The following is a 19,534-nucleotide window of genomic DNA, read 5'->3' as shown; positions in this document are numbered from 1 at the left end:
CCATGGCTCACGGGCCCAGCCCCTCCGCGGCATGTGGGATCTTCCTGGACCAGGGCACGAACCCGCGTCCCCTGCATCGGCAGGCGGACTCTCAACCACTGCGCCACCAGGGAAGCCCCATCACTCTTGATTTAACTCACTAACGTGTTTCCTTAAGCCTCCAGCCCAGCTCATTTGAGCCACACACCCTCCCTGCCCTACCCTGCCCTCTGCTCCTTTGGAAACCTTCTTCCTCGGTCATCCAGGCTTCTCACTGTGAGAGACTCAAGCAGTCTTGGTCCTCCAACCCTGAATCCTAGCTTTGTACTCCACTGAGCTGGGCTTCTGTCTGAGCTGTCAAAGGGCCTATTTTATTTTGTTAATGCGTTCAATGAATCAAAGTTCTATTTCTGCTAGACTAATATTACAGTCACTTTTATAAGAAATCAGTCGTGTACTTTGGCCATGGTGCCGTTTCTGTGTTCTACATTCCCTACAGAGGACAGGAATGCTTACTTTAACCTCAGCATAAAGAGTGTGAGATCAACTTACGTGATTACATTTGGTTTCAACTGCTCTTGGTAAAGTGGTAACTAGAATTGTGTCCTACCCTAATCATAATCTATCAGCTATCTCTACGCATTACCTAAGTTTATATATGAGAAAGCCACTTTTAACTGTACAGTCTTGTCAAAAACATTGTCAGTAATTAAATGTGCTAAAATAGACAAAGGAAAATAGTGTGAGATTAAGTCATACACTGAGAGGTGTGATTAACTTAACTCTTTCTATCTGAAATCCAAAGAAAGAGAAGAAGAGATCATTTAAATTGTCATTTATTGAGATCTTGGGTTTTTGACCTTATGTGCATGAGTTAGTTTAATCCTCACAGTAACTCTGAAAGTTAAGTATGACTTTCTCATTTAACAACTGAATTGAGTGGAGACAAATATAGCTAAAGTCACATAGCTAGAAAGTGATAGAACCAGGATTTGAATTCCGATCTGTCACCAAAGCTCCAGCTTCTAATCCCTGCACCTCCTTTCCAAACAACTTGAGAGGAAACACTGTGTTCACCCACACATTCTACCTTTCAAATAACTCAGAACACCCTCACCCCAACCACAATCTCCAAACTGCCGACCTGTTCATTCGTATCTTCTTGTGCACACAGGTTTGCCACCAAGTGGGAACCCTCCATTGTCCTCTCTGTCCATTTGTTTTTTGTGTCCAGTTTAATCCTTGGATGATTGTGTCAACTATTTACTTGCTAAGACTAAATATTCCTTGTCCCTTTGATCTTTCACCAAGCCTGCTCATGAAATCCCTGATCTTGGATGATTCCACCAATTGCACATTTCATGGCTGCAACTCACCACAACACATGACAAGGCATGCAACTCATATTCCAAATACAGGGTCACAGAGTTCTTAATTTGCCCTCAGAAATGCCTCGTAATTCTATGTCTCATGAGTCAGTTCCCTTTCCCATGCTTCATAAGTATTATTTCAAACCTTTTCATGCTTTATGAATTTCATCTTTCCCCTCACTTTCAATAGATGGCTTTGACTCCTGTTTGACAAATGAAAGAGATATTGCTGAAGAAAGAGCCAACATCCCCACAATGAAACATGCAAGCATTCCTATGCCTCTCTCCTATAGTGAAGGAGGAGCTATCTTTAATTCCAAAATTGACCTTTTCCTCTAAAGTGTGTTTGCGTCCTAGTCCCTCCTGCTTCTCAGGAATTTTAATGATTCTAAATTATATTTATTGTAAACCAATCCGTCTCTAATGACTCTACTTCCTTAGCATTTAAGCATGTTCAAATTATTACTATTCTGAAAAATTCTCTTCTAATCCCATTTTCTTTCCATCTACTGTATCTCTTAACAGACTTGGAAGTAATCCCCATTTATCCACTCTTTCATCCCAAACACTTCTCAGTCCTCTCCACTCTTTTCTGCACCCACCATTTAGTGGACACTGTTGTTGGAGCCCAGCAATATTTTTTAATCCCCCTTTTTGCTCAGTCTTCATTTCTCTTGCAGCCTCAGCAGAATTTGATTACCTTTTTCTTATTCCTATCCTCTCCCCACACTCCTTCAACTGTTTTCCAGCTTCTGTGGTCACCCTAAGCCTTTTGTAGGGTACTTCACCACCACATGCTAGATTGTTTCAGTCCCAGCATTCTCCTGCCTCCCCTCCACTCTGTGCACTCTGTTTGCCAGTCACATCCATTCCCTTCACTTAAATCTCTAGTCATTTCACTCTACTCAGTCACCAAGGATGTCTTCTCTACAATGGCCATATAAGTGGGGACTGAGGGGCACGTGGAGCAAGAAATATTCACAGGTACAGAGCTTTAAGGATTAGATATGAAAAATGGAGGGAAGGAGAGTGCTTCTTCTGGCTGCTTACCGATAGCTGGGGCTCCTGATCAGTCTCTCTTGTCAGTTTGCCTGGTGTTTTCAGCTGGCCTTTGGTTAGCTTTGGGGGGAGAATGCCGCCACTAAAATATCCCACATGTTGCAACTAAAAAGGACCTGCATGCTACAACTAAAGATTCCACATGCCACAACTAAGACCCGGCACAGCCTAGATAGATAGATATTTAAAAAGAAGAAGAAAAAGAAACCAACCAGTCTCCTCTTGAATGGTGAATGTGCACGCCATACCGTAATGGGCTGCTGAGAAAATGGGGGTGAGCCTGTCAGTGCAGACAACTGATATGGACTTGTCTGTACAGAGATGAAGAAACAGGTAGCCAAAGGGGAAAATGAGGTTAAAATGATTTTGAAAAATGGGAGACACCAAAACATGTTTGAATTCAAAGGGGAAGGACTCAGTGGAGAAGGGTAAAAGTGCAGTAAAGACTAGACAACCAAAAAAGCAAGGAGATGGGATTCAGAGCAACATGGAAGGACTGGCTTAACAGGAAGCAGGACCCATCCTATGTTGTAACAGGAAGATAGAAGAAGATGGGAGCATATGTAGACATACACTTACAGATTCAGTTGTAAGAAGATTCTCTAAGACTCCTAGGTATCCCACTCTAAACCCACAGGTAGTACGACAGTTATAAATGCTTCAACCCACTGTCTTCCACACAAAGTAAGCTCCCTACCACTCCAGAGCTGCCGCTCTTGCCAAGGTCACAGCGATCTCCATGCTGCCATACTTAGGGGGTACTTTAAGGGCTTCATTATTCTGGACTTCTCAACAGCATTCAACATTGCTTCATTATCTAAACACTCTTTTCTCTTGACTTTCCTGATCCACACACCCTCGGTTTTTTCCTTCCTTCTCTGGCTATTTCTTCATCTCCTTTGTTGGCTTGTGCAAGTATTTGTTTTCATAAGTTCTATATAAATTCAAGGCTCCTCACTACTTTCAGTTTGTAGATTGTCATGGTAATGGCCCCCAATGATTCATACCTCCCACTGTCCATGCCCTATGTGTGGATTCTGGGCTTGGCCATGTGACTTGGCCTTTGTCAATGGGATATCAGCAAACATGACACAAGCAGAAGCGTGATGAGCTTGTGAATGGGGGCCTGCTCTCTTGGAACCTTGAAACAACCATGCTATGAAGCAGCTCAGGATGAAAGACCACATTGGACCCAAATGCTGAATGCAGCCATGTGAGTGAGTCCCAGTGAGCCCAGCAGAATCACCCAGCCAATCCACAGACACATAAGAATGAATCGTTGTTATTGTTGATGTTTTTTAATATTTATTTATCTGTTTATTTTTGGCTGTGTCAGGTCTTAGTTGTGGCACATGGGATCTTTCACTGCGGCACGCGGGCTCTTTGTTATAGCGCATGGGCTTCTCTCTAGTTGTGGTGTGTGGGCTCTGTAGTTGTGGAGCACGGGCTCCAGAGCACATGGGCTCTGTAGTTTGTGGCACATGGGCTCTCTAGTTGTGGCGCATGGGCTCGGTAGTTGGGGTGCGCGGGCTTAATTGCTGCATGGCATGTGGGATCTTAGTTCCCCGACCAGGGATCAAACCCATCTCCCCTGCATTGGAAGGCAGATTCTTAACCACTGGACCACAGTGACATCTCTAAGTCATTGTTTTAAGCCACAAAATCTTGAGGTGATTTGTCATGCAGCAATAGATAACTGTCATCCTCAGCTACAGCAGAGACATGGCTAGCTTTAGTGGCTTTGTGCAAATCAGAAAAAAAAGTGAGTCATAACAATATGCCTCTACTGGGCAGACATACTTTTGTTCAAACGAAAGGTGCCCCTTCTTCCAGGATGCAGCCCTGTGCCAGGTGCACAGCATGGATTTGAGCCCACAGTCAGCTCCGTCACTGGGTGCCTCATGCACTACATAAGCTGCACACTGTGTGTGAACCTCCTGGGAGATTTCTTCACGATTCTCCCTTTTTTTAAAAAAATTAATTTATTTTATTTATTTATTTTTGGCTGCGTTGGGTCTTCGTTGCTGTGCGCAGGCTTTCTCTAGTTGCAGCGAGCGGGGGCTACTCTTCGTTGCAGTGCACAGGCTTCTCATTGTGGTGGCTTCATCTTGTTGTAGAGCACAGGCTCTAGGCGCGTGGACTTCAGTAGTTGTGGCATGTGGGCTCAGTAGTTGTGGTTCGCGGGCTCTAGAGCACAGGCTCAGTAATTGTGGCGCACGGGCTTAGTTGCTCCGCAGCATGTGGCATCTTCCCGCACCAGGGCTCGAACCTGTGTCCCCTGCGTTGGCAGGCGGATTCTTAACCACTGTGCTACTAGGCAAGTCCCACAATTCTCTCTTTACTTAGCATAGACCAGAAACTTGACTTCAGGACAGATTTAATTATTCCAGTTAGGGATAGAGAGACAGTACATAGAGTAGTGCTCCCAGCCTGCAGGATTCAGTAGAATACTGACTTTTATTAAGGAAAATAGACCAAATGTTGCTAATACGGTCACTGCATTTTTCAGGCAAGTCAGTTAGGCAAGCCCCTCCTTGAAAAAGGATGAACAGTTCTCAGAAAAAAAGGAGCCATCATTCCTCTGAACCACCCATGAACATTCCAGAGAAGAGGTAGATAGAGAGTTAGATTCTAGAAGAGGTAGCAGTGAGGAGCTAGGCTCTTATGCAGGTGGCGGTGCCCAGCAGAGATGGCACAATAAGCCCCAGGCCTCCCTGGTCCTAGGAGAATGCTCTGGACCAGAGGTCTGCGAGAAAAGGCTGGGCAACACCATCACTCTTCACAGACCAACAGGCCTGCGTCAGGTTGGCCCTGGGCCTCCTGTTCCAGCTGCAAAGTGGATGCCTCCCTCTGGATTGTAGTGCACAGGGCCACAGCGCAACTGGGGCTCCTCTTCCTCATACCAGCGCTGTTCACTGAAGTCGGGAAAGAAGGCTGCGATCTCTCTACTGGCTGAAACCACAGAGTCTGTAAGGGGAGGTAAAAAAGAGAAGGGGTTCTCATAGGGAGTTTAGGATGGAGGCAAGAGGCAATCATAATCAGGTTCAGAAACCAGAGCCTATACTTCTCCTGCCCCTAAGTCCTGGGGCCGCATCTGCTGAGGTGGCCACAAAGGGCCAGAAACACAACTGGGAAGAAAGCTCACTGAGGGACCTGGCTCTCAACCCCACCATATGCCTGCCCACCAATCTCAAACCAGCTTCGCTTATTAAATACAGTGGACACAGGAGGCAGACTCACCTGAGCCATGGGTTGTATTACGGGTGTCAGTGAGGCCGAAACTCCCACGAATTGAATCTGGGGCCACGTGGCGTGCTCGAAACACTCTGGTGGGTCCCATCACTGTCCTCCAGAGCTGGATGGCATCCTTGTGGGCGAGGATGTAGGCTCGGATTGGCCCACTGTGAATAAATGGAGCACACGTCAGGAATCTGGCTATCGGGTCCAGGAGGGCATACCATGAGTAGAGCACAAATAAAGGCACACTGGACATCCTGAGAGTCTCCTTGCCTTTCTAGTTGAGTGCCAATACTGCTTCAAATAAAAGGTGATGGAAGGCCACTGCGGATGATCAAGAAAGGCCACAGGGATCAGAAGAGTTGCTAGGCAGCATTCAACAATACTCTTCTACAGCCCCTGGAGCAGTTAACTACCATGGGACAAGTGGCCACAAGGTCAGTGTTGGCCCAAGCCCATGTTTCTTCAGACACTTGACACTGGTTACAAGTTTAAAGAGTGGCAAATAAAATTAACAAATCTATTTAGGGGGCAGGGGAAATAAGTCTCAGTGGATGAAGATGTTATAACCAAAATGAGAAATACCTGGCCATGAACTCCACCAGCCGCTGATAGAAAAAACGCCCTGCAAAGAGAGTACCTTCATCAAGACACTGGTGCCAAGAGAACTCTTTATACTTCTGACTCCCTATTTGGAATGATAAAAACTGTTTTAGAGAAAAGAACAAGGACCTTGGCGTCTGACATACCTGGGTCTGAATCCAGGCTCTCCAACTTGCAACCTGTGTAGTTTCGGGTAAATCATTAACTTCCCTAATTTAGTTTTCTAATTTGTGTGCTGGGGACATAACAATACCTACTTCATGGGGTTGCTGGGGAATTAAAAGAAATCATGAGCCTTTGGACAATGTCTGACAGAGTAAATTGGTAACTAGTGATAGTATCAGGACATAAAACTAAGTTACTTGTTGGGACCATGACGTAGAACCCTCCTAGAAAACATTTAAAAAATACTGATAATCATGAAAAGTTTGTGTATAAACCAAGATTTTAGAAGACTGGCTGCAATTTTACGGTTCGTAGGTCAGAGAGAGCCTGACATTGTGTGGCCAGGTAAAATCTCTCTTGTGATAGAGAAGCCTCCCACTCAAGAGGACTGTTGGTCCTACCTTCATGCTCTTGGTAAAACTTCTGGCAATCTTCCTTTCTCCACAGAAGCTCTCTCATTCGTACAATAAGGAACTTGTTGCTCAGAATCTGCTGATGAACAGCCTGGATAAACACCACCCCAAAGATAAAAGTCAGTCAGAGGGACCATTTGAGTGAATGGGAGACCCAGGCAGACCAAAAGAACCCTGAGGACCCTTCAGAGCCTAGGACTTGAGGGTCTGTCCCATTGGTGGGTCAGAAGAAAAGAGACGCCCTGTTGCTGTCTTGAAGACGGAGTGAGCCATGTGATGAGGAATGTGAGTGGACTCTAAAAATGGTAGGCCCCACCTGAAGGCCGGCAAGGACATGGGGGTCTATCTCAGTCCTATAACCACAGAAACCAAATTCTGCCAACCTGAATGAGTATCAAAGTGGATTCTTCCCCAGACCCTTTAGATAAGGGCCCAGTCAGCCGATACCTGGAATTTGGCTTTGTGAAACTCTAAGGAGAGAACCCAGCCCTCAGCCAAACCTACTGGACCTCTAAATTCTAGAACTGTGAGATAATGAGTGTTGTTTTAAGCTGCTAAGTTTGTGGTAATTTGTTACACATTAGTAGAGAACTAATATACGTACACTGTCTTGAGGTTTGGTTTTTATTATTGTATTGGATCCTTTCTTATATTTTATATCTGTCCCAGTTCTCCAGTAGATTTTTAATGTATATTTTTGGCTGTGTTGGGTCTTCGTTTCTGTGTGAGGGCTTTCTCTAGTTGTGGCAAGCGGGGGCCACTCACTAATCGCGGCCTCTCTTGTTGCGGAGCACAGGCTCCAAACACGCAGGCTCAGTAGTTGTGGCTCACGGGCCCAGTTGCTCCGCGGCATGTGGGATCTTCCCGGACCAGGGCTCGAACCCGTGTCCCCTGCATTGGCAGGCAGATTCTCAACCACTGCGCCACCAGGGAAGCCCTCCAGTAGATTTTTAATCTCCTTATGGTCAGAGTCATGGCTTCTAACTTTGCCTCCACACCATCTAGCACAGGACTGTGTTGTCAGTCTTCGCAAATGGCCCTATGGCACCTGAAACAAAAGCAATGCCTCCGACATACAGTAGAGTCTTAGGACTTGTTCTTACCTCCAGAATCAGTGGGTGAGCAACTGCATCAGGCTTGATCAGAGCCAGAGTAAGCTGGAGAGCCTGAGGGCTCCGTAATATCGAGGTCATCTCCCTCCTGCCATCAGAGAGTCAGATAAGAGACCCGTCAGTGCTGCACTCCCCACCCTTCCTATTCTGGAGCCGAGCAGTTTTGCAAGTCAACCAGGGCTCTCACTCTTACACTGATGAAGCACACGACAGTTACTTAGTATTTAATTTGCCCATTTGGGTTCATGGAGCTGAGGGAAGGGAGTGGTAGAGGGGCCATTCAAGTTGCCCAGTGGAGCACATAATCTGGTTAGTGCAACTGTAAACCTGTGAAAGAGTGACCCATTCAGAAGTTCAAGTTTAAACACGACCTGTCTCTGGCGATACTCCTGTCCCTTCCTTTCTTTTGTGTTTTACTGAGGATTTACAATTTACATTCCTAAAGAGCAGCCACAAGGGTACAATAACTGTTCCCACAGTGCCCTTCCATCAATTATAGAATTTGAAGATTGGATGGACAAGAATTGGGATCTTGCCAGGATACACCCCAAAAAGTCTGCTGGATACATACCATTTCTTACCTAATCTTACAGATAAGTCAGGATCTATCACGCCCAAATCAAACCCTTTAATACACTCAGCTGTCCTCAATGGCAGGGTTTGCAGACATGCAACTCCAAGGTCAAAGACAAGTTGTAATCATTTTGTATCTGAAGCAGCTAAAACTGCGTGGCACAAAGGTGCTTAATCAATTTTATTGACTAAATGAACATATACAGTCTTATTCTATTCATCTTCAGAGAAAAGAACAAGACACTATTTCTAGTGTCTAATCATGATGGTGTAAGAGCTCAATAAATAATTGTGAAGATGATATAAAGAACATAAAAGTATTTTATAAACTGGACTAAGAAAACTTGAGATCTCTTCCAACTTTGAAATTCTATTTACATGTAAGAAATTGATCATCTCTGCAGGACTAAGGTGTCAAAGATTATCTGGTGGAACCCCTAAATTTGCCAACAAATACAGAGAAGGCTTCCATGAACACACAGGGACAGAGTCTGGACAACTGTCTCTTTATTCTTAGCCCGAAAGTAGCCTGACAATCACATTAAAAGCAGTGCTAGGGGGCTTCCCTGGTGGCGCAGTGGTTGAGAGTCCGCCTGCCGATGCAGGGGACACGGGTTCGTGCCCCGGTCCGGGAAGATCCCACATTCCGCGGAGCGGCTAGGCCCGTGAGCTATGGCCGCTGAGCCTGCGCGTCCGGAGCCTGTGCTCCGCAATGGGAGGGGCCACAACAGTGAGAGGCCCGCGTACCGCAAAGAAAAAAAAAAAAAAGCAGTGCTAGGGTCTGGCCCAAACGGAGAAACTGTGCCAAGGTCTCTCCTATTCATGTCCCTTCTACAGCATTCAGCTTGATGCTCTACTCAATCCACAAAGCTAAGCACAGTCTAACCAGTACAAGATCAGCCAACCCAGTTTCCCTAACATCCCAGGTGGTGAGTAACCCAAAAGCGAGCAGAATCTTTGCCATATATCTAGGGAGCGACACCCTTGGCACCTCCCCTTCCTCACCCTCCATATCCATGATATCACTGAGTTCTGGCAATTTTACCTAGCCAGTGTATCTCAAATCCATACAATTCTCTCCTTCTTAACTGCCACCACCACAGTCCAAGACATCATCAACCCCCTCTGGACTTCTGCAACAGCCTCTTCAGTAGTCTCCCAGTTTCTACTCTTGCTACCCTCTACAATCTGTTCTCCACATAGCAGCCACAGTGAACTAAAAATGCAAATCTAGTCATATCATTTCCCTCCTTAACCCTTCAAAGTGTACCCTGCTTTTATGATAAAACCCCAGAGCCTTATCATGTCCTACTAGGCTTTGCATGATCTTATCCCTGCATACCTCTCTAGCCTCATCTGGAACTCCACACTCCTTAACTTGCTTTTGCTCCAGCCTCACGGGCCTTACAGCTCCAAGACATTCTGGCCTGACAGCCTTTGCCTGAGAAGTTTTCACAGTCCAGAAAGTGCTTCCTCTGGTTACCTCCTAGTCACCCACTAGATCTTAGTTCACTTCCCCTGTTATACATTCTCATGGCTCCTTTCACGTTTTCTTCAGTTAGCTCTTCCCAACTAGAAGGTCAGCTCTATGAAAGCAGGGATCTGTTTCGCTCACCATCGTATCCTCTGTACTTATGCAGAGTGCCTAGCACATAGATGGTTCTCAACAGTATTTGCTGAATGAATCAATGAATGAATCTGATTCAGCTATTCCAAGACCAGAATGCTAGGGGCTATCCAGCGGAGGACATGGTTCCTTTCCTAATGCCAGCTAAGTTATGCCTGTCTTGGACCTTGGTTTACAACAAATGTTAACAGGTCGAGAAACTTGCTCAACATAAAAGTCACTCGATTAGAGAATTATAAATTTTAGAAATTGCCTGGGCGTTTGCCCCCACAACAGAGGCGCCTATTCTGCTTCCTGGAAGGCGCCAGTCATGCCTCTCATCCTCCCAAGCGTGTCGGAGACCTGCAACCCGTCAACTCGGCTTTCTGCTTCCAACACCTGAAGCCCCGCCCCCCAGACTCACAGCCTCAGCTCTAGATACCGCCCTTTTCCCCACCCTGCTCTTCCATTTCTCTGGGCCTGCAGCTGCGCGACCCAGGCCCCTTGTACCGAGACCTAAGGCCACGCTAGATTCTGAGCTATTCGGAGCCCCAGTGTGCTGGAGTTCGGGTCCGAGTCACCTGATCCTCCCGCCGCGCAGGCCGGCCACCAGGCACTGCGATAGCTAGCCTTCGGTACTAGCGGGGTCCTTCAGGCATTCGGCCGGGCAGCCTGCCTCAGGGTCCTTGCCCGGTGAGGCGGAGTGCCCCCCAATCCAGGAGGCCCTGCAGCAGGAAGGCCCGCCTTCTGGTGGCCCTTGCTTCTCTCCCGCACTTGGTCCGAGCCTGGCTCAGGCGCCCCCAGGCGGAAGGGAGGGCCAGGCCTGCGGCCCTGCTCGGGGAGGTGGCTCAGAGAGGACAGGATGGGCGTTTCAAGGTGGCAGCCCGGTAGAGAACATGCGCGCCAGCGGGGCCGCCGGAGTGGGCCTGGCCCCACTCGATCTCTCTTTTATTATTTATCTGGGGTAGTGCCTGGCATATGGTTGGTGCCCAGTATTTGTCGGAGGGACGCGGGAGACAAAAAACTTGTGTGCGCTGAATCACAAGTTCAGAGGCAGCCATTGAATCCTCTTGCACTGTTGGTGGGAATGTAAATTGATACATCCACTATGGAGAACAGCATGGAGGTTCCTTAAAAAAATCAAAATAGAACCACCATACGACCCAGCAATCCCACTACTGGGCATATACCCTGAGAAAACCATAATTCAAAAAGAGTCATGTACCAAAATGTTCATTGCAGCTCTGTTTACAATAGCCAGGACATGGAAGCAACCTAAGTGTCCATCAACAGATGAACGGATAAAGAAGATGTGGCACATATATACAATGGAATATTACTCAACCATAAAAAGAAACAAAATTGAGTTATTTGTAGTGAGGTGAATGGACCTAGAGTCTGTCATATAGAATGAAGTTAAGTCAGAAAGAGAAAAACAAATACTGTATGCTAACACATATATATAGAATCCCCCCCCCCAAAAAAAATGGTCATGAAGAACCTAGGGGCAAGACGAGAATAAAGACGCAGACCTACTAGATTTGAGGATACGGGGAGGGGGAATGGTAAGCTGGGACAAAGTGAGAGAGTGGCATGGACATATATACACTACCAAACGTAAAATAGATAGCTAGTGGGAAGCAGCCGCATAGCACAGGGAGATCAGCTCGGTGCTTTGTGACCACCTAGAGGGGTGGGATAGGGAGGATGGGAGGGAGGATGGGAGGGAGGGAGACGCAAGAGGGAAGAGGTATGGGGACATATGTATATGTATAACCGATTCACTTTGTTATAAAGCAGAAACTAACACACCATTGTAAAGCAAGTATACTCCAATAAAGATGTTTTAAAAAGTCTTTGAGCACAGAGGGATATGTGGATGCGAAGGAGCATAGCTAATATGGGGGTGGTGAGGGAGGATTCTTGGTTGGAAAGCAGGTGTACATAGAGCATGAGGGAAACTAGTCATAAGGCCCTTGAACATGTCGCTAAGGAATTTGGGGTAGGGTGTGGGATGGGGTTACCATGGAGTCCACTGAAGCAGTCCAGGGTGAGGGGATGAGAACTGAGGGTATTCGTGGTGTGTTGTATAATGTATGGAGAGGGTGATGACAGTGGGTATGGAGAAGGGACAGTGTGGCAGGTTGAATAAGGGTGGTACTTTTTTTTTCTTGGAGAGAATCACTGAATTTGAGAAGAGTGAAAACAAACTATAAATGTCATCAATTAAAAAACATTTTTTTAAACTGATTTTGTGCCTGCATGTACATGTGTTGCACTCCTGGAATGTTGGAAGGAGGGTCTGTGGTTCTGGCAGCTTGTTTCCACAAGGTGTCTTTGGGAGAGTCCATTTCTTACCTGTCTGGCTGGTGAAGAAGGCACATGTCCATTGCTGCCTTCAGAGGATGAGAGTAAACTTACCAAGTCCCACTAACCCAACATTTAGTTTTAGCCTTTTTTCCCAAATGCACAGGGTCCAACTTTGTTTCCCACCTTGATCTTCATTTACATGCCTTTGGGCTATAGAGATTTTGCTGATTTTTAGGCCATGGCCATTAATTCACCTTTGTGTCTCTCTGTCTTACACACACTGTAGAAGGTTTTAGTTCCATATTTTATAGTTGCTTTGACCATCCTCAAGAGTAAGCCTATGTTATGAAAGTACGGGCAGATGTGATTTTAGGGGGAGACTCAATAAATAACACCCTTTTTCTAAACCGGGGCTCATAACTAACGGAAATAGAGGAACGGCAGGCAGGTGGAGACTAAATGTCAACTTTATACTGATGGAGCTGTTGAAGAATATAACTTAGTGTGAGAACCTAATGCACCTGCCTTCTAACCGTGTGCTACCCAAGTTCAATACCTAGTCTCTTATAAGCCTCACTTAAAACAACAGCAACAACAAAATCTAAATAGTTGACAGGACCTATAAAATTATCACAGCATTCCCTCACATTCACAAAATTACTCCCCAGCTCCTAGCAGATATAGCAGGGAAAATTTTGTCCCTAGAAACCTGTCAAAAGATACTCAGTTATATCTGTGGGAAGGTGAATAAGCTGGAAAATTCTTGATTCAGTTTTGCTGGGACTGAAGTAATTCTGTACCAGTTATGACTCTGAACTTGTAAGTTTGAACTCAGTTGGGAGAATCACCCATTAAGAGGTTAATTATGACTTACGTTCATTGTATCCAGAGGGACATCTACCTGTGTCTAGTCTTGTCTCTAGATAGTGGTATTTAAGACAATGCTGCCTTCGTGCAGTGTTAATTTACAGTCGTAGCAGCAGCCCCAACCAGGTCTTCTTTGAGATTTTTGAGATGTCTTTCTTTTTCATCCAGCATATTTAAATTACTTAATACCATTTCCCCTTTGGGTCCTGTGTTTCTGGCACCCCAGGACTGCCTTGAGGGTGGGCTCTAATGACACAGCTTCCCTAGCCCCCTGTGAGCAGTCCTCAGGGGCCACTGCCTTCTGCTGTGGAGTAGCTCATGCCCAGGACACCTGTCTCCTGTGGGGGGCTGGGGGGTGGAGTTCCTTTATCCGGCATGTTTCAGTTGAGACTCATTCTCAGCAGGTTTTTTTTTTTTTTACCTGAATCTGCTGTCCTGAAGTTTGTTCTTCCAGGGACCCAGTGAGAATCAAAACCTTTGCTATGTTTTCCTCAAGATACTGTCCTCATCTTCTGAATGTGTCAGGTGAGGAGTAGCATTGCTTATAGGCACTTCTCTTTGAGGGTTTTTCTCTCTACTGTCCCTGTACTCCTTTCCAGAAGGCTCATTGAGTTTCTAACATTTTATTGTTGGAGAGAAGGAAGACCCATAGGGCTGGCCCTTTGCTGGACTGTGGATGGTGGGGAGGAAATGCAATTTGCCTCTCAGCTGTTTTCCGAGATGTCAACTTTCTCTTAAGAAAATATCTCTTCCATTGTTTTCATTCTTGCACTGCTCCTAATCTGATATGGCAGGTTTCTAAAGCTCTGCCTTTCTTCCTGAACATATGTGATTCTTTGAGACAATGTTCAGGCCTAGGTTTTTCTCATTATCTTTTCAACTTCTGTGGCTATAGTCATCTCACTGAATGTTTTTTCTACTTTAGTCTAAGAAGATGGCATGTTTTGGTGGTAACAGGGCACTGTTTCTTTTTTGTTATAAATAAAACCTACCACTCTTTTACAATTGAAGCTGCAGTGTAAATCTCAGAACTGTAAAACCATGGCCAGAGTTTTTGAAAAACAGACCATCAGGCGGGGAGTGACCCTTAATCCATGTAGGAAAAAAATGCATGCGTTCCTCCAATTTTGTCCTTTGGCCTTGAGTATGGCTGAGAACATAAGGGATGGAATCTGGGACAACCTTTCCATGCTGCCTGCTAGGCTGGTACTAAAGTTCGGAGCTTACACACTTGTGTTCTTAGCATATGTGGAACTTAATTGTGACTTAAAGCCCCTGGCCTGTCAAACCAGCTAAAAATCATAGTAAAGGGCCAAATAATTGTTTTGCCTCTGATGTCTAAAAGGCCTGTAGAGGGAAAGACTTCCCCACAGTCAAATCTGTGCCTCAGCAAGGCTGCTTCACTGAGATCCCCTCTGGTGCTCAGGGTCTGCAGATGCCCCACAAGGCTATGGGTGTGTGCTAATGAAACCGTGTGAAACCGTGCACCTCAGATTGGGACTTGAACCCACGTGCTGGGACTCAAACCCAGCCTAAATCCAGAATGGGACATGCGGCCAGGACTCGAACCCGGCCAAAACCCTGATTGGGACTTGAACCCATGCAGCCGGCCAAAACCCACAGTCTTCCAACTGAGATCACACACCTGGTTTCAGGACTTAATGAAGCTCAGGTTCTTGATGTCTCATCGCAGAAAGAATTCAGTGAGAGACAAAATGATAGGTAATAAGTGGATTTATTTAGAGAGAAACACTCCACGGACAAGAGTGTGGGCCATCTCAGAAGGTGAGAAAGGCACCAGACTATGGGGTTGTCAGTTTTTATAGGGGTGGGTAATTTCATAGGCTAATGAGTGGGAGGAATATTCCAGCTATTTCAGGAAGGGGTGGGGATTTCCAGGAATTGGGCCACGCCCACTTTTTGATCCTTTTGGTGGGTCTTGGAACTGTCGTGGCACCTGTGGGTGTGTCATTTAGCTTGCTGCTGTGTTACAGTGAGCATACTCAGAGGCTCAAGGTCCAGTGGAAGTTGACTTGCCCTCCATCTTGGACCCATTTGGCTCTAATCAGTTTATGTCATGTCCTCGGGCTATGTCATTCTTTTGAAGGTTGTGCCCTGCCTCCTTCCCTCCTGTTTCACTAAGGCCAAGGCCAGTGTTGGCCTTACATTCAACATGGCTAACTTGAAAAGCATTTGAAGTGCCTCAAATACTGGTCCCATCATAGCCTCAACTTACATGTGATGTTGTGATCCCCACATTTCCTTACCTGGTCTATGTTTTTTACATTCTCTGCCAAATCATCAGATCCTAACATTCCTTTGAATAAATCTTATTCCTCCACCCCTGCCACGGGCAGCGCCTACTCCTGTAAAACTTGCGACACAGAGTAGCAGAATCTGTGGCTAAGTGGTCCTCGAAATAAGGGAGGAGGAAGGAGCCATGCTACAATTGCCTGGCTCTCTGTCCCTGAAGCTTCAGCCAGGAGAGCAGAGGTGTGCCAAGAGGCCAGGAGTGTTCAGGGGAAATCCTTCCTCGTGGACCCAGGGGATCAGGCCAAGAAGCATTTATTTTCTAATAGTAATAGTATGAAAATAACATACAGACAAGTTGCAACCGGTATGTTTGGGAATTAGTCAAAAGCTTGACTTCAAGAAGAAAATAATTTCAGTTTGGGATGTGGTGAGTTTGCAGTGATAGTACATTCAAGCAGAACTAGCTTGTTGGTGATTGAGTAAGGTTAGGTTTAGGAGTTGTCAAAGAGGGGATGGTTGGAAATATGTGTGGACTTAAAAATTATTCACAACCTAAAAGTTATGTTTCATTCGGTAGGAATTTTTAGGACCTCAAGCCCAGGAGGCAGCATCTCAAGTAACCCTGAGAAAACTGCTCCAAGGAGGCGAGGCAGGGAGCCAGGTTATATAGACGTTTTGTAACAAAGGGCAGGTAGTCAGGAAAATCAAAACATTATTGTTAATTAAAGAAAACCAGATATCCCAAGTTAAGGAATTTAGCGCTTTTCTATGTACAGGAAGATGCAAGAGTCTGGGCTCACTGAAATCATACCTGTGATACGCACCTCAGCTATCTGGGGCTAGTATCCTGTATTTTCACATCCTGAGTTCCCTCAGAGCTCACCAGCTCTCAGGAGGGCTGCAAGTGCAGATGACTGTGACATCCTTTGTTTACTGATATGGCAGGAAATATTCCATTTCTCATATGTCTGAAGAATTGACCATGGGAGAAAATGCAGACAGAAAACAGAAGGCCAAGAACCAATCCTCCCCTTGTCATAGAATAATTGTAAAACTTTTACTTTATACAAGGGAAAACGATTGATTGATTGATTGATTTAATCCAGCAAAAGCGAAAACAGGATTTCTATAAGAGAAAAAGTAGAGAGGGAAGAAGGAAAATTGCATATAGTGTTACCAAGTCCAAGCTCCGTCTGCTCGCCACACGACAGGCCAATAAATCGGAGAGGTGTTGAGGCAAGAAATACGACTTTATTCAGAAAGCCAGCAGAGGGTTTTGGATGCCAGTTTCTTTTCTAGCACAGAGAGGGGGAGGAGATGAGGAAGTAAAGTAAAAAGACATACGTTTTGCAAATATCCCCTGTAATGGCCAGCCTCAGGGAGGGGATGTGTTAATTTCTTCTTTCTTGCAGCCATCCACAGGTGGAACAGGGTCCGGATGTTTCCCTGAACAAAGGCACTTTGGTTTAACATTCAGGCAGAGGGGCAGGGTTCCTGAGTCAGGCCATTATGTATAGACAGTATACTTTTAGTGAACAAAAGTAATGAGAAGCAAAGGTTAAACTAAAAGAAACAGATTCAACATGTTGTCAGACTTGTCTCTTCCTTGTTACAGTAGTTTGAAAATTGTGGCTTTTGTTTTCTGCGGATAAGCTGCTGATTAGCTAGCAGCCAACAAAGAAGCCAGTTACAGTATTCTGCCCTGGAGCAAGTGGATGGATTACTAAATAATACAGCTTCACTTGGTTGTAGTTTCTCCAGAAGACCTTAGAAGATTGGCTCAAGTGTATGTGTCAGGCAGTCTCTGGATAAATACTGTCTATCAATATGCTTTGTAAGCACCTTCATCATAGTTCTGCCAGGTCTGTACTATTTCCCTTATCAGAATTTCTGAACTTCTGCCTTTTAGTCAGCTTCAGCTCTAATCCAAATTGGCCCTGAGGACTTCGTGTCCTTCTGAGGCAGTAACATGAATTGAATGTTGTGTGAGGGGAATGGCTGTTTAACAGTATTTAGACCCCTGAATATTAAACAGCAGAAGATGGCAAAAAGAGCAAGGGAATCCTAAATACTGTTCAACATATTTGGAACCCATTTCATATCCAGCTTACTCATTGATCTGTGTAATCAGGAGAATAAGTCCCAAGGATTGGTTTAGTCAAGTTTAGCTAATGAAGTGGCTTGCTTTCTCAATTGATTGATTGTTTTACTTCTGTAATATAAACGCTGGTATTAAAAAAATGTTAGCAGTTGCACAGTCCGCATTTTAGCAGGTCAGTATGTAGTTGAAGACTGTCCTAGCCAGTGAATTTATTGTAGTCTATTGGGCCTCCAAGGTTTGAAATACCTTAATTTGCTAGGGGTTTTTTTTTGTTTCTGGTTTTTTTTGGCCACGCCATGTGGCATGTGGGATCTTAGTTCCCCAACCAGGGATCGAACCCACGCCCCCTTCAGTGGAAGCGCGGAGTCTTAACCACTGGACCGCTGGGGAAGTCCCTTAATTTTCTGTTTGAATCATAGTTGAATTATGAGTCACCTAGCCAGGGTAAAAGGTCTTTGTACAAATCAGTGAAATCCAGTGTCTTTGGTCCCTTTTGATGAGTAACCGTGTTGGTCTCTCAGTAACATGAGAGTAACTGAGGGTTTTGTTTTGAGTACTTGGAAAAGCTAGATAATAAATTGAAGAGTTGGAAATTGGCAGTGAAGGACAAAAAAATTAACATAAAAGGAAAGAGAAAAGAAAAGGAGGAAGAGACAAATAATAAAATATAAGGGAGGAAACTGTCTACCAATAGTATTATCTTCTTGATTGGTAAAATAGCAAAAGGAAACTGTCTGCTTCTAGAAGCCATCTGCTTCTGGAGGCCCTTTAGTGAGCCTCAAAGTTGGATCACTACGTGTTTAAACTAGGAAGCTTATATCCTTGGTTGTATGTCTAATAGCTTAAGAACAGTATTTGTGATTAAGAGCACCTGAAATAGTCCTTTCCAGTGAGGTTCTAAGACTGACTGATTGTTCCTAAGTGTTCCCACCTTATCAAAGAAGAGACACTGATGTATCTTAGTGTGTTTGTGTCCTCCTGTTTCTAATAGGCCAGCCTCTACCCAAGGTGGCCAAAGCAGACATCTCAGTAGCACTCCCAGGGGAGCCAGATGCTAAATGGGACTTAGCCTTTTATAAAATAGGTGTTACAGCCAGCCCCAATCTAACAGGTCTAACGGCATTAAATCTTTCTCACTGCATCTATAGAAAAGACAAAGCTTTAAAACTTAAGTTGTTCAAGAGTAATTTTTTGCTTCTTACCTTATAACCTAGTCACCAAGGCCATTAAATTTTTAGGTAAAATTTTTTTCCTGATTTCTAGCTTTAGGAAAAAATAATCCTAAAGAGCCAACATTAAGAAATTTTAAATTTTTTAATATATATGTAAAAATATACATATGTGTGTATATGTGAACACTTAATACAGCAATATTCTTTCTAAAAGACAATTAGAATAAGATCTTATTCCATTAGATTTTAAGATACCTCCTAATCTTATTTATTAATTCCCTTCAGAGGCAGACAAGGAGTATTTGTTTATTTGCTCCAAATTTTTGTATTTATAAAGTGGAAAGTTTTATCAACTTCTGAACAAGTTAGAATAGTTCACTGTGACAAGAGCAGAATCTGTAGAAATAAGTTCTGTTATCTACCTCAAATGCTGATTACGTACATCGCAGTCAGGTCCTTCTGAGTGGTTTTATGGTTGTATTCTGAATTTGGCACAAAGTGTGTACTGTCAGCAGGACTTCTGTGTCAGATTCATACATCACCAAGATCACACTACACAGTGCTTAGATTGCACCACCGGAATGAGAAAGAGACATCATCATGTAAAACATGCTGGGACTTTTTTTTTTTTTTTTTAATGTTTATAGACTTTGTATTTGAAATCTCACCATACAGCTTCAAGGTGATATTAATGTAATTCTAGAATTAATTCAT

The 19,534-nt window shown here is 44.7% G+C and overlaps 1 protein-coding gene across 1 annotated transcript; it reads right to left on the bottom strand.

The window, feature by feature from the left end:
- Positions 1–4,730: 4,730 nt before the first annotated feature.
- Positions 4,731–10,100, bottom strand: NME6 (NME/NM23 nucleoside diphosphate kinase 6). Its single transcript, XM_082848113.1, has 6 exons — positions 10,006–10,100; positions 7,930–8,026; positions 6,815–6,917; positions 6,231–6,270; positions 5,649–5,809; positions 4,731–5,375 (listed from the first exon to the last, which is right to left on the bottom strand). The coding sequence occupies exons 1-6, from the start codon at positions 10,044–10,046 to the stop codon at positions 5,209–5,211; spliced, it is 609 nt and encodes a 202-aa protein (XP_082704239.1). The 5' UTR covers positions 10,047–10,100; the 3' UTR covers positions 4,731–5,208.
- Positions 10,101–19,534: the final 9,434 nt, after the last annotated feature.

This window comes from Leucopleurus acutus (assembly GCF_964270905.1).
Source record: "Leucopleurus acutus genome assembly, chromosome: 10".
Taxonomy (NCBI): Eukaryota; Metazoa; Chordata; class Mammalia; order Artiodactyla; family Delphinidae; genus Leucopleurus; species Leucopleurus acutus.
This window is presented reverse-complemented; position numbering and strand designations above follow the sequence as displayed.